Raw genomic sequence first — 14370 nt, 5'->3', positions numbered from 1 at the left:
ATAAAATTAGTAAAAGTAAATCTAAAAAAATTTCATGCTTTCTTTCAGATCTTAAGCCTCTTACAGATAGAAACTGTCATCCATCTCTATTCCATTGAGCATCACAAGAAAGACAAGAAAATGCTAAAGAAAATTGAGGCTCAGATAAAGCTGTAATTTGCCCACCGTCACAAGCAGTGATCACAGAGAAGTCAGCTCTAAATGCCAGACTGCCCTGACTCCAAGTCTGTGTCCTTTCTAGTCCATGCTTTATTCCTAGCACCCTTTTTGTAATAAATATTCAAGACTATAACACAAAGCAGTAATCAGATTGGCTTTGTTCTTAACCTCAAGGAACCTCTAAAGTAAAAAATAATAATAATAATAATAATTTGTACTTTCATCACCTTCGGTATCATATCCCTGCGTATCTTCTTCTTATGGTCAACAAGCAAATTTACTAGGTAATTTTCTAAGGGCAGCATTAAAACCAGTTTCTGAAGTATTAAATGTCTTTCACCACATTTTCTGGGTTCTTCCACAGCAACACTGGAACTATGACTAGTGTGTTTGGAACAGAGTAAGAATGCCATAAATCTAAGTCTATCATCTCTAGTTTCTCTACTTTCTTCATCATTACTATCTCATTAGATGACAGATAGCAGGACAGCAGGTCGTGTGGTGGTTAAGGTGCTGGACACTCCCATATGGGTGACCACAGTTCGAGTCCCGAATCTGGTGGCTTGCTTTCTTACTCCTCTCACCACCATGTGTCTCTCTCTCCCTGGTAAAATTAGAATAAATGAATAAATGAATAAATAAGATTAAATATATAATTCTTTAAAAGAAGAGAGAGGATGACAGCTATTGAAAACAACTGTGGGCTATAGAAAATACAGCTGGCAATTATACTTCTATGTAACTTTTTAGTTTCTTTTTAAATTTTTCTTTTGAACTATTTCAGATACATTCCTAAGAAAGCCACAGATGTCATACATTTTGTTTTCTTGTGGTGCTGATTGAGGTAGCTGGAATCCTGTTTTTGAGAAAAACTGATCTAACTTGGGATCTATTTTGTCCTTAAAGTTTCAGTTCAATGATGAGACATTTTAGCACGAGCGACTTCAGTTTGGTCTGGTCTGTTTGGCCCTAGAACAGGAGTTTAGTCCAAAACAATGGTTTCTTTCTTTTTTTTTTTTTTTTTAAGAGGTTTTTGCTATAGGGCGTGTGCACTCACCAGACAGACAGAGAGAGACAGAGAGACAGAAAGCGAGAAATCACCCCCCAAGGGGGATGGCCACACCACAATCCCTTCTCACATGGCTGACCATGGTTTGAGTCCAACAGCAGTTCAAGTCCTAGACTTAGTGGCTTGCTTTCTCACTTTCTCTCTCTCTTTCTCTCTTACACACACATACTCTGTCCCTCTCTGATCTTATTAAAATAAATAAACAAGGTTAAATAAAATAATTCTTTTGAAAAAAGAAAATTCTGCCTTTCCTTTTTTGGTGATGTATTTGGACATTGCAGCCATCAGAAATGTGAGTCAAAATAAATCTCTATTCTCATAAACTCAGTCTCAGGTAACTCTGTTACCAATGTAAAAACAACTAAAACATTAACAAAGTATATAATTTGAGAAATATGTAATACATTTATTGTTGTAAAGTAAAGAATTTTGGCTTGCCTTTGTCCCAGGTTCCAGGGTAGTACTCTAACTCCTCAGAATTCCCAAAGTGACAGGAGTGGCATTTATTCACCATGTGTCCCTCAGACTACACTTGATGGTTTAATGTTAAAGTGATTCATAGTGGGGTCCTAAACAAGAAATGACTCAAGATGGATACCAGTCATGCCAGAAAAACTATGTGATTAAGGGTTGGGGTACTGGAGATTGACCTAAATTGATGTGGCTAATGATTCAATCAATCATGTCTATGTAGTGAAACCCCAATAAAAACTAGACACCAATGCTCTGGTAAGATGCCCTGGTTAACAATACCATATGTATTGTTACTATCCATATAGGACAGGAGGGTGCAGAATAGGCATCCTCACTCCCTGTGAGGGAGAAGCTTCATTCAGGTCAGTTGGTGCCATAGTGGTTAAGTCCACTCCATCCCACATGGCCAACTCGGTGGTTCTAGGTTAAGGCCGCACCGTCCCACATAGCCAACTATGTGGTTCTAGTCCCAGACCTGGCAACTTGAAAAACATGCTGGGCACAAAATCACGAGAGGAGAGTAGAGGAGAAAGGATTGTGGCATGGCCATCCCCATTTAAGGATGCTTTTCCACTTTCTCACCCATATTCTCTATGGGTCTCTCTCCAGTGAGCATGAGCACCCTGTAGCCAAAAACAAAACAAAACAAACAAAAGAAAAAACCCAAGGCTTCATGTTTGGGACCCTCCCAGACCTTGTTCTATGGATCTCTTCTTTTGACTGGCCCTGATTTCTATCTTTTTTTTTTGTTTTTTTTTTTTTTGCTATAATGCACTTTCCTGAGTTCTCTAAATCATCTAGAAAATTGTCAAACTACAAAATTTGTAGCCAGTAGCTCAGAAATGTAATGGGCTGGGAAACTTTGAGTTTATTGAGGGTGTCTGAAGTGAAGGCAGTCCTGTGGGCAACTGAGTTCAGTCTATTGAGTTTGATCTAACTCCAGGTGGTAAATGTCAAAACTTCACTGTAGGGATCAGCAGTTAGTGTAATGGCTATGTCGCTGGACTCCCACATAGTTGACCACGGTTTGAGTCCCGGACCCGGTGACTTAAACTCACGCCGGGCGTGTGTGCGTGCGTGCCCAAGATCCCGAGAGGAGAATGGAGGAGAAGGGATTGCGGCATGACCATCCCCCCGGGGGGTGATTTCTCGCTTTCTGTCTCTCTGTCTCTCTCTGTCTGTCTGGCGAGTGCACGCGCCCTATAGCAAAAACACCTCTCCCCCCCAAAAAAAAAACTTCACTGTAATTATGTAACAAATAATAACAGTGATCATTTCATAAATATGTGCTAAGCACTAAACAAGTATTTTTACATGCCCTGTTTTCTAAATCTTCAGAGAATATTATTTCTAAGCCTCACAACAGCCCCACAAGATAAAATGATCATCTTTAGTTAAGAAACAAAAAAGTAACCACCACTAAGTGGGAAAGGCTAAATTCAAACTTAGAGATGTCTGACTTAAAAGCCCATAATCTAGCTATTATACACTTCATTGTCTCCTATTGGTTATGCAAAAATATGACAACATCACAAGATTGTCTCCTAATGTGTGACATTCATAATATCTTAAACTACTCGAATTAAAGACTGGCTGTCACAATAAAATCTAAGGTACTCATTATGAATTTATAAACTTTCATATGAAGTATGAAAAAGCTATTTTACAAATTTCTTTAGCAATTGCTTTACTTACTTGTTTGTGTTTTAGAAACGTGTTTCTGGAGAAAATCAACTATTTGAGCCAAAACCTTCTTATTACGATGTGTTGATAATTTTTCATCACACTCATAACACCTGCAAAAATGTAATTAAATATTACAAAAGCACCTTCAATAACTTTGCACACTGGGCAATGACATTAGTGTTAACCACCCTTGTCTTTAAATTACATGAGAATACAATGTAGAAGGCACTAGATAGTCTAGAGAAAGAAGAGGGGACAGTTCATACAGAGCCTTATAGTACCAAGGAACATGGCAGTTTATCTTAAGTTTAATGGAATGCCATGAGGGTGGTTTTAAGTGGGGCAGTGATGTGATCCAATTTGTATTTTTTAAATAATTATTTTATTTACCTTTATTTATTTATTTATCTATTTTAATTTGACTAAAGAAGACAGAGTAAGAGAGAAAAAGAGAGAGAGGAAAAATGAGAAAGCAAGCTGCCAGGTCCAGGACTTGAACCATGGTCGGCCATGTGGGAGTCTAGCGCCCTTAACTACCACATCACTGCCAGCTCCTCCCATTTATATTTTTAAAATATCACTCTGAGTAATGTGATAAACTAGTTTGGGAGACATAAGAACTAGAAATAGATCAGCATAGTAGCTGATCTGGAGTAGTGGATCTATAGAAAAGTGGACATATTTATTACACATATATTTCAGGCAGAAAAAGCAATGAATTAAACATAAAAGATGAGGAAGAGAGAAATGTCAAAATAACTGTTATGGGAGGTGAGAAGCAGGTGAAGTTATATCAATGATTCTCAGCCAAAAACAATCCTGACCCCCAGAAGACATTTGGCAATGTTTGAGAACATTCTTGGTTGTCTCATGGCTGCTACTGGCATCAGGTGGTAAGAGGCCAGAGATGCTGCTAAAGGTCTTGTAATGTAGAGAATGACATAACAAAGAACTATCACTCGGCCAAGAATTAACAGCCCAAATGCCAACAGTGCAGAAACCCTAGTCTAGATAAAATGACATTCACTCTAAGTTAATTATGTTTAAAACCAGGTGATGGGTACAGAAAAATTCATTATACCCTTTTGTCTACTTTTGTTAAAAAGCTTTAAAAAAATAGGGACCAGCAGATGGTGTAATGGTTATATCACTGGATACCCACGTACTTGACCACGGTTCAAGTCCTGGACCTGGAGGCTTAAAATTCACATAGGGTGCATGTGTATACATGCCCAAAATCCTGAGAGGAGAGTAGAGGAGAAGGGATTGCAGTGTGGCCATCCACCCTGGGGGAGGGATGTGATTTCTCCTTTCTGTCTCTGTCTCTCTCTGTTCTTCCAACGAGCATACGTGCCCTATAGAAAAAATATCTCTTTAAAAATAAAAAAAAAAAGCTAAAAATAAGATAGGGACCAGCAGATAGCATAATGGTTATATCACTGAACCCTCATGTAGTCGACCACAGTTCAAGTCTCAGACCCCGCAGGTTAAAACTCACAACAGGTGTATGTGTGTGGGCCCAAAATCCCAAGAGGAGATGGGAGGAGAAGGGATTGCAGCATGGCCATCTCCCCAGAGGTGATTTCTGCCTTCTGTCTCTGTCTCTCTGGAGAGTGCACATACCCTGTAGCAAAACTCTCTTATAAATAAATAAGAGAAAAAGAATAACTGCCAGGTCTCTAGTTTAACTGCTAAGTGCCAATTATAGAAAAGGGAAAGAATAAAAAGAGATAGCTGTTTTACCTTGTTGGGGGCTTATTTAGAGGAGGTTCAGAAGAGATTTTTCAAAAGCATATTCCATTTCAGAAAACTATCGTCAAGTTTACTCATTATTACATACAGTACCAAGATGTTTCTTCTTAATAAACAATATAATTAGACATACCAGCCTTGGGACCAGCAGTTGGCATAATGGCTATGTCGCTGAACTCTGTAGTCAGTCACTATTCGAGTCCTGGACCCAGTGGCTTAAACTCACACCAGGCACGTGTACATGCGTGCCCAAGATCCTGAGAGGAGAATGGAGGAGAAGGAATTGTGGCGTGGCCATCCCCCTTGGGGGGGGGGGCGATTTCTCGCTTTTTGCCTCTCTGTCTCTACTCATGAAACTCAACAAATTCATCATATTTTTAATCCTATAAATCTCCATTCATACCATAATTAGGGTCCTAAGAGGTACAACAGATTCACTTGAAATGAGCCTATTCTACAGTGTCACTCAATTCTTCTTTCACTTTTTTCTATTTCAGTGATTCTCTAATTGTGGTCTCCAGGTCACAGCACTGGCAACATGTGGAAACCAGTTAGACATGCAAATTCTCAGGCCCTACCCCAGACCTGCTAAATCGGAACCTCTAGGCCTGGGATGAAGCAATCCATCTTATCAAGTCTTCTCAGTATTTCAGATGTACCCACAGTTTGAGACCACTACCGTGAAATCTTTATTGAGCTGCCACACTGTGACACCCTCCTCCTCTCTCTTGGCTCCAGTGCCTCACTTAACATCTTAAGTTCGCTCTCTTCTTCCCTTATTCTCTTCAGTACTACTGCTTGAGGCCAACAACGACAAAAACACAAATGCTGCAAACATTCAGCCCCGGTGACTATATTAAATTATGAGACAATCATTTTTCTTATGGGATATCTCTATATTAATTTTTTTGAGAGGTTTTTGCCATAGGGTGCATGCGTTCGCCAGACAGAGACAGAGAGACAGAAAACAAGAAATCACCCCCCCAGAGGGGATGTCCACGCTGCAATCCCCTCTCCTCTACTCTCCTCTCGGGATCTTGGGCACGCACGCACATGCACCCGGCGTGAGTTTTAAGCCACTGGGTCCGGGACTCGAACCGCGGTTGACTACATGAGAGTCCAGCGACATAGCCATTACACTAATTGCTGGCCCCTATATTAATTTTTTAACCCTGTGAAAATATTTTTGTCTTAAAGAAAATCGGGGGCCAGCCCCATGGCCTAGTAGTTAAGGGAACCAGAGCCCACAGGGCCACGCACAGTTTGAATTCTGGCCCAGGGGCTTGAAAACATAGATTGAAATACATGCTGAGTATTCACTCAGTTCATCCATGCTTAAAATCCAGACAGGATGAAGAAATAGAGGAGGAGGGATGACAGCATGGTGACGTCCCATTGGAAAGTGTTTTCTCACTCTCTTCCAATCTCTGTCCTCTGATATAAGAGAGTAAAGTTAAAAAAAAAAAAAGGAAAGAAAAAAAAGAAAAAGAAAACTTGAAGCATCCTGAAAATTCATTCAAGTAACCCTGGGACTCTGCAAATTATAGTTTGAAAAGAATTGTAAAATACAGAGAAAACATTTCAATACCACATTCACTTACATCACTGTTGTGCTATGCTGGTAAGAAACTAGAGAATCAATAAACTTGTCTTAATGTCTGAATTTTTACTTCATCACCACAAAAAAAGTAAATGATACTATTTCCTTACCATAAAAGAAGAGAACTGGACTTGGTTCTCAGTCAGGGTTAAGTAGCAGAATCACCTGAAAAGTTTCTGCAGACTACTTAAGCCCAGGTTTTCTCTTCTAACCTACTGAGAATCACCAAACCAGTTGCCTGCTTGAAGCACCTTCCTCCTCTAAAGCTCTCGAATTCTGTATTAGCAAGTTCATTATGAAAATTTAGCTAGAAAGAATGACTTTTTCCTTATGATGCAAAAGAGAGTGCTAGAGAAAAGTAGAGGGATAACTAAATTTTTTCTAATTTAAATTTTAAATTTATGGGTAATATTAATTTTCCTAAATTGTCTCATAGTTTGCATGCAGGCTAAAAAAAATACAAAGTTGGTATAACATTTTTTTTTCTTTTATTTTTGGAGAGGTTTTCGCTATAGGGCATGTGCGCTCGCCAGAAAGACAGAGAGAGACAGAGAGACAGAAAGCGAGAAACCACCCCCCAGGGGGGATGGCCACGCCGCAATCCCTTCTTCTCCATTCTCCTCTCTGGATCTTGGGCATGCACGCACACGCGCCCAGCATGAGTTTTAAGCCACCGGGTCCGGGAAGCGAACCACAGTCGACTACGTGGGAGTCCAGTGACATAGCCATTACGCTAACTGCTGGTCCCGAATTGGTATAACATTTTAAAATAACTTACCTTAGAAAGTTTAAAGAAAAAGCTGCTTTGTGTTTGGCTGGAGGATTATTTTGTTTTTGTTTTTTGGTAATGGACACAGTACTATCAAAATTAAGCTTACCAGATAATCCATGTGCTCAGGTTAATTATAATACAGTGGGTTCTGGAACTCTCAAAGTGCTTCAATGAATGCTGGTTTTCTGAGTTTTTACCACATCCCTTAAGAAGAACAGAATGTTATTTGTATGATTTACATATAAATTGGTTTAAATAACTCAAAATTTAAATCATACTCAAACTAAAAAAAAATAAGTTTTATTTTGGTTTTAATTTCAAGCAGAAAGTAAAAGTTTCAGAAAGCAATGTAGATTCTCATTAAATTCAACTTACTGCCAAGCGGTGGTAACTTGCTTTTTGTTATATAGTATTTCCCTAAAGTGATTATGGGCAATTAATTTCCCTATTATTTAAAAATGTAAAAACTGTCTGTCTTGCACACTGTGGGACACTGAGCATCCTGGTAAACAGTAGTGCCCCTCCCCCAAGCACACATTTCCCAATCTGGAAAACACCTCTACTTCAACCCTGAGAAACAGACCAATCACAGTACTTTCCTTCATGACGTAAGGAAGGAAATGAGATATAATTCTGGTTAATATAACATGAGGGGAAGTCAAGACTGATGAGTATTTCTGGAAAATTTTTACATATTTTTAAAAGGAACACAGGGAAGAGATGTGCTATTTTTTTGTTTATTTGTTTGTTTCTCATGAGCTTTGGAGATTACTGTGTGATAGAAAATGCCTGAAGCATCTTTGCCATCCTGAAACTATAAGGATGGCACAGCAGATAAACAGTAGAAATCTGTTTTTAATGTTCTTTCCATTGAATTAACTAACCCTGAAGTGACCCTACTTTTCAACTTTCTATATGAAATAACAATTTTTTTTTTTGAGATAGAGATTTTTGCTATAGGGTGCATGTGCTTGCTGGAGAGACAGAGACAGAGAGACAGACAGTGAGAAATCACCCCCTCCGGAGGGGATGGCCACCTTGCAATCCCTTATCCTCCACTGTCCTCTCAGGATTTTGGGCAGGCATGCACTCAAAGGCACCCAGCATGAGTTTTAAGACACCAGATCTGGGACTCGAACCATAGTAGTAAACTACACTGGAGTCCAGCGATGTAACCATTACATCTGCTGGTCCCAAGATTCCACTTATTTTTTTTAATGCATATACTTCTAATTTTGTTAGAAATTCCTTTTATTATAGATATTGACCACTTTTAAACTTTAAGATACATTATCAATACTTTACCCAAAAAAGCAGGATAATCCCTTTTGAGAGAGAAAAAAATATGAGTCTAAAAAGTTAATTTCCTAAGTAAACACAAAAGGTAAAGGTAGCTCCAAATATGGGAACTACTACAAGTACGTTGGATTCCCTTTTGAATTACTTTCTGAATATAACATTTCTTTCACTTTATCTTAAACATTTCTAAGTTCATTCTTGAAGGTTTTCAATGCAAATATACAATAAATTTATCTTAAGTTTCATTGTGGCCAATACATCAAGTAACAGGAAGTATTAGGGAAAGTGTTTAAGACAAATTCACACATAAATGACACTTCCTTACCTGAAAACCACACTTGAGGCACAATGAAACATCAGAAGGAAGCACTGGCTGTGCCTCATGGAATCTTCTTTCTTTTAAACATTCTGAACAAACTGACCACAGACTCTCGGCAATTGCTCTCTTCACATGATTCGCGCTGACAGCATGACTTACATGCTGACAAGTTAAACCTACTGGATAAAATAAAACATGAACATTGTCATTTTTAAAGCAAAATGCTACCATTAATAAGCATTAAAATGCTGGTAATTAAAAAGTACAGAGATTCAAAAAATAAACAACTCAAAAGAATATATGCTACGAGTCCATTTTCATAACATTCACAAAACAACATAATCACAGAGTGGGAAAACAAGCTAGTGGTTGCTAGGGGCTAAGGATAGGGGATGGAGTGGGGACGTAAATGGGTGGCATGCAAGGTGGCGACAGGAGAGTCCTGACTGGTGGTTATGCACAGCCACGTGTGTAATAAAACTGCACAGAGCTACACGCACACACACACACAGACACAGGTGCACACATATCTGTGAAATCTAAATAAGCTAAGGATTGTATCAATGTCAGTTTTCTGGTTTGGGTATTACACCTTAGCAATTCCAGACATTAACATCAGGGGAGGATAGGTGAAAGATAGTACTTCTTTTTTATTTCTTTGTACCTTATCGTGAATCTAGAATTAGTTCAAAACGTAAAGTTTAGGTCCAGCCATGGGGTACAACAGTAATGCAACACTTTACAGTGGTGAAAGCAATGTGGAAATCGGTTTGGTTCCCGTTGCAGATCTGTACATGTCAAGCGCATGTGCCTGTGATCCTGGCTGGCTGGGAAGGCTGGACAGGAGGGCTGCAATGTGAGACCTTTGAGGGTGCTTGTCTTTCTCTCTCCTTTTCTCAGTGAAATCATTAATTAATTAATTAAAAGTTTCTTTCTTTTTTTTTTTTTCATTTGCCAAAGAACACATGCCTGCCAGAGAAAGACAAAAAGAGAAAGTGACAAAGCACCTCCATCCTGCCTGATGGGGCATGGTCATGCCACTAATTCTTCATTTTCCTTCCTTCAGGATTCTTTGCATGCATTCACATGTACCTGGTATATTTCTTAAACAATCAGGTCCAGAAAATTGAACTGAGCAGTTGACCTTGTGGAATCCAGCTGCCCTAAACACCAGGACATGGGTTGGCCCCAAAATAAGTTTAATAAATCAATAAAGGAGATTAAATATTTATTAAACAGCTCCTCTGTGTCAAGCATTTTGAATGCATTCTCTGTCCATTAAGATACACATAGACTAGTTTTGCTATGATGTTACTTTCATCATCTGGGAGAGAAAGGAGAGAAAAAAATAGTATAATATAGGGACCAGCAGATGGTGTAACGGTTATGTCATTTGACTCCCATGTAGTCAATCGTGGTTCAAGTCCCAGACCCAGTAGCCTAAAACTCATGTTGGTCATGAGTGTGTGCATGCCCAAGATGCCAAAAAGAGAATGGAGGAGAAGGAGCTGTGGCGTGGTCATCCTCCCCTAGGGGGTAATTTCTTTCCTCCTGTCTCTCTGTCTCTCCACAAAAATCTCATGCTCTATAGCAAAAACCTCTCTCTAAAAAAAAAAAAAAAAAAAAAAAAAAGTAAAATTTATAGGAGTAAGAATTTTCAGAATTCTCCTTAATGAATATTCCAAAGTAATAAATTGTTTTGTCTGGTCCCTAATGATCCTTTTTAACAGCTTCTCAGCTTCCCACTGTGAACAATGTGTGGAGACAAGTAGCCAAAACTCAGCAATTTTTTTTCTTGTAGATATTTTTAGTGTAGGGTATGTGTGCCCACTGGAGAGACAAAGAGATAGAAAGTGAGAAATCATCCCACAGAGGGATGGCCACACCACGATCCTTTCTTCTCTATTTTCTTCTGTTTTCCTTACCTTGTTGTTTGATTTTGTTAAGTAATTGTAGTTGTGATATTTGGGTTATCAGAGATGGAGAAATGGAAGGGCTCAGGTATTTGTCATAGGGTGTGTGCGCTCACCAGACAGACAGAGAGAGACAGGGAGACAGAAAGCAAGAAATCACCCCCCAGGGGGCATGGCCATGCCACAATCCCTTCTCCTCCATTCTCCTCTCGGGATCTTGCGCCTGGCGTGAGTTTTAAGCCACCGGGTCCGGAACACGAACTGCGGTCAACTACATGGGAGTCCAGCGACATAGTCATTATGCTAACTGCTGGTCCCAAGGGCTCAGGTATTTCTGAGAAATGAAAGTGTATTTGTGCTCTTGGGAAAAGAATAAAGCCACTTAAAGACTTAAAAATAGAAATATTGGGACCGGTAGGTGGCGTGCTGGTTAAGGGCACTGGACGCCCACATGGCCAACTGTGGTTTGAGTCCCAGACCTTGGTGGCTTGCTTTCTCACTTTCTCTCTCTCGCCCTCTCTTTCTCACTCTGTCCCTCTCTGATCAAATTAAAATAAATAAATACAGTTAAATAAAATAATTATTTAAAAACATAGAAATATTTGCTTGAGCAAGTGGCATAGTGGTTAAGGCATTGGACTCCCACATGGTCGACCATGGTTTGAGTCTTAGGCCCGGTAGCTGGACGCATGTGCCCAGAATCCTGGGAGATGAAAGGGACAGAAGGGATTGCAGCACAGCCATCTAACCCAGGAGATGATTTCTCACTTTCTTTCTCTACCTCTTTCTCTGCCAAATGCTCACACCCTGTAGCAAAAACTAAAAAAAAAAAAAAAAAGGCATAATTCTAAAGTCATACATTTGAATAAGAAATCATACCATTAAGAAAGGGCTATTCATAAGAAGACTGACAAAAGAACAGCAAATGTAAGATCTAGAAATGGTTTACCAAATCCCATTGCTTTGTTTGAATTTCTTATTTTAAAATTCTAAAGGGAAAACCATTCCACATACTTTCTATATTATCTCTGGGGTGGAATCTGACTAAGGTACAATTTAAACATTCTCTGTTTCTACTATTCAGACTTTTAAAATTGAAATTGTTCATGATGTCAAAGACAAATGAGACCTCAAGATAAAAAAGTTCCAGGCCTTAAATTAAATCAGTTAGGTTTTAAATCAGTTAGGCATGAGTTTCAAGCCTCCGGGTCCAGGACTCAAACAGTGGTTGGCCATGGGGAAGTCTAGTGACATAATCATTATACCATCTGCTGATCCCTTTAGCTTAAGTCTTAATAAGGCTCTACCTCCCTTTCTTACACAGATATTCTAAAACTAGCTAGGTAGGAGGCTGGCAGGTGGCATGGTGGTTGAAGGCGCTAGATTTCCACATGGCCAACTGCAGTACAAGTCCAGGACCTGGTGGATTGCTTTCTCACTTTCTCTCTCACGTTCTCGCTCTCACTTTGTCCCACTCTGGTCAAATTAAAATAAATAAATAGATTTTTTAAAAAAGTTAAATAAGAATAATTCTTGGGACCAGCAATTGGTGTAATGGCTATGTCGCTGGACTCCCATGTAGTCAATAGTGGGTTGAGTCCTGGACCTGGTGGCTTAAACTCACACCAGGCGTGTGTGCATGTGTGCCCAAGATCCTGGGAGGAGAATGGAGGAGAAGGGATTGTGGCATGGCCATCCCCCTTGGGGGTGATTTCTTGCTTTCTGTCTCTCTGTCTCTCTTGGTGTTTCTGGCGAGCACACATGCCCTACAGTAAAAACCTCTCCAAAAAAAAAAAACAACCATACTTCAGACTTCCTTAATACAGCAAACTAGCTATCTTGAAACATACTCAAGTTAATAACACTTAAAAATGAAAATAATATATTAAAACCAACTTTTAAATGGAAACCTAAATTGTCAAGAAAGTGAAGAAAATCCTCAGAGGCCAAAACCTAACACAGGAGGCTAAAGAGAAAACAAGTTCTGAGGCCAGCAGCTTCCATGGGTCATCTGCAAACCTTTGACGGCTTGGAGACTTCTAAGAGACACAGGGGACCAGCAGTTGGTGTGAAGGCTATGTCGCTAGACTCCCATGTAGTAAACCACGGTGGAGTCCCGGACCCAGTGACTTAAACTCAGGCCGGGCACATGTGCATGCATGCCCAAGATCCCAAGAAGAGAATGGGAGAAGGGATTGTGGCATAGCCATCCCCAGGGGTGATTTCTTGCTTTCTATCTCTCTGTCTCTGTCTTTCTGGCAAGCACACGCACCCTACAGTAAACACCCACCCCCCAAAAAAAGAAATAAAAAAAGATGCCAATTCTAAGTTATTTTATAAACTAAACAAAATTCTTACAGAAACACAATTCGATTTTTTGAAACTAAATAAACTGATTCTAAAGTTTACACAGAAAACAGTGAAAATTAAAAGTAATGGATTTAGTAATTAAAAACACATATTGTTATTTCTCTTCCTTGACTACTTGGGATGCCAGATGTCACAATTTACCAGCAATATCGTCTGAAGAATCTTCATCATGAGGTGTTGGAGGCCTTTTACTTCTTCTGGCTTTCTCAGGAAAAGCTTTAGCTGGCTCTTTCACCCGCATCTGTTATCTACTGAAAAGATTGAGCGAAAAAAATAAATACACTTTAATCTTCAAAACTAAAATTTTCTATATTTTATTTCATTCATATCAAGATCAAAATGACTTCCATTTAGTTAGGCTAGTAAATCAATAGAGACGGGGAACATCAGATGAAGTCAAAGAAACCATTATTATATTAATATACAAATGATGTATTCCATTTGGCTTTTACCAATTACATTGTTGCGGAATAAATATTTGTGTGTCCTCCCCCCCGCAAAAATATTCATGTCTTGAAATCTAATACCCAGGGGCCAATGGGCGAGTGTAAGGTGCTGGACTCCCACATGGCTCACTGTGGTTTGAGTCCTGGACCTGGCAGCTTACTTTCTCACTTCCCCTTCCCCCATGTGAGCATGCATAACCTGCAGCAAATTAAAAATAATAATAATAATAAATAAAATTTAATTAAAATTTTTTTAAAAAAAGAAAGAAATCTAATCACCAATTTGATGGTACTTGTAGGTAGAGTTTCAGGGAGGTAATTAGAGGATAAAGATGGAGTCCTTATAAATGAGATTACTCCTTTATAAGAACAGGCCAGAGAGCCCACTTTTTTTTTTTTTTTTTTAAGAATTATGTATTTGGGACCAGCAGGTGGCGTGGTGGTTAAGGTGCTGGACACTCCCACATGGCCAACCACGGTTCGAGTCCCGGACCTGGCAGCTTCTTTTATC

General features: G+C 39.3%; 1 protein-coding gene across 4 annotated transcripts in view; it reads right to left on the bottom strand.

Moving 5' to 3' along the window:
* Positions 1–14370, bottom strand: part of USP45 (ubiquitin specific peptidase 45) — an 88037-nt gene that overhangs the window by 62755 nt on the left and 10912 nt on the right. For 3 of the 4 annotated variants that reach the window (XR_003548312.1, XM_006170905.3, XM_027769262.1), the window contains exons 2-5: positions 13555–13664; positions 9137–9309; positions 7619–7716; positions 3398–3498 (exon numbers count right to left, since the gene is read on the bottom strand). Coding sequence is in view for 3 of the 4 variants with exons in the window: in XM_006170905.3 (XP_006170967.1) it covers positions 3398–3498; positions 7619–7716; positions 9137–9309; positions 13555–13654 (472 nt within the window). In the remaining variant the exon portion in view is untranslated. The remainder of the gene's footprint in view (positions 1–3397; positions 3499–7618; positions 7717–9136; positions 9310–13554; positions 13665–14370) is intronic. The other variant, XM_027769259.1, reaches the window with a different exon arrangement.

The sequence above is a fragment of the Tupaia chinensis genome, unplaced genomic scaffold (genome assembly GCF_000334495.1).
Source record: "Tupaia chinensis unplaced genomic scaffold, TupChi_1.0 Scaffold149168_1, whole genome shotgun sequence".
In the NCBI taxonomy this organism is placed as follows: Eukaryota; Metazoa; Chordata; class Mammalia; order Scandentia; family Tupaiidae; genus Tupaia; species Tupaia belangeri.
Note: the sequence above shows the minus strand (reverse complement) of the source record. Positions and strands in the feature narration are given on the sequence as shown.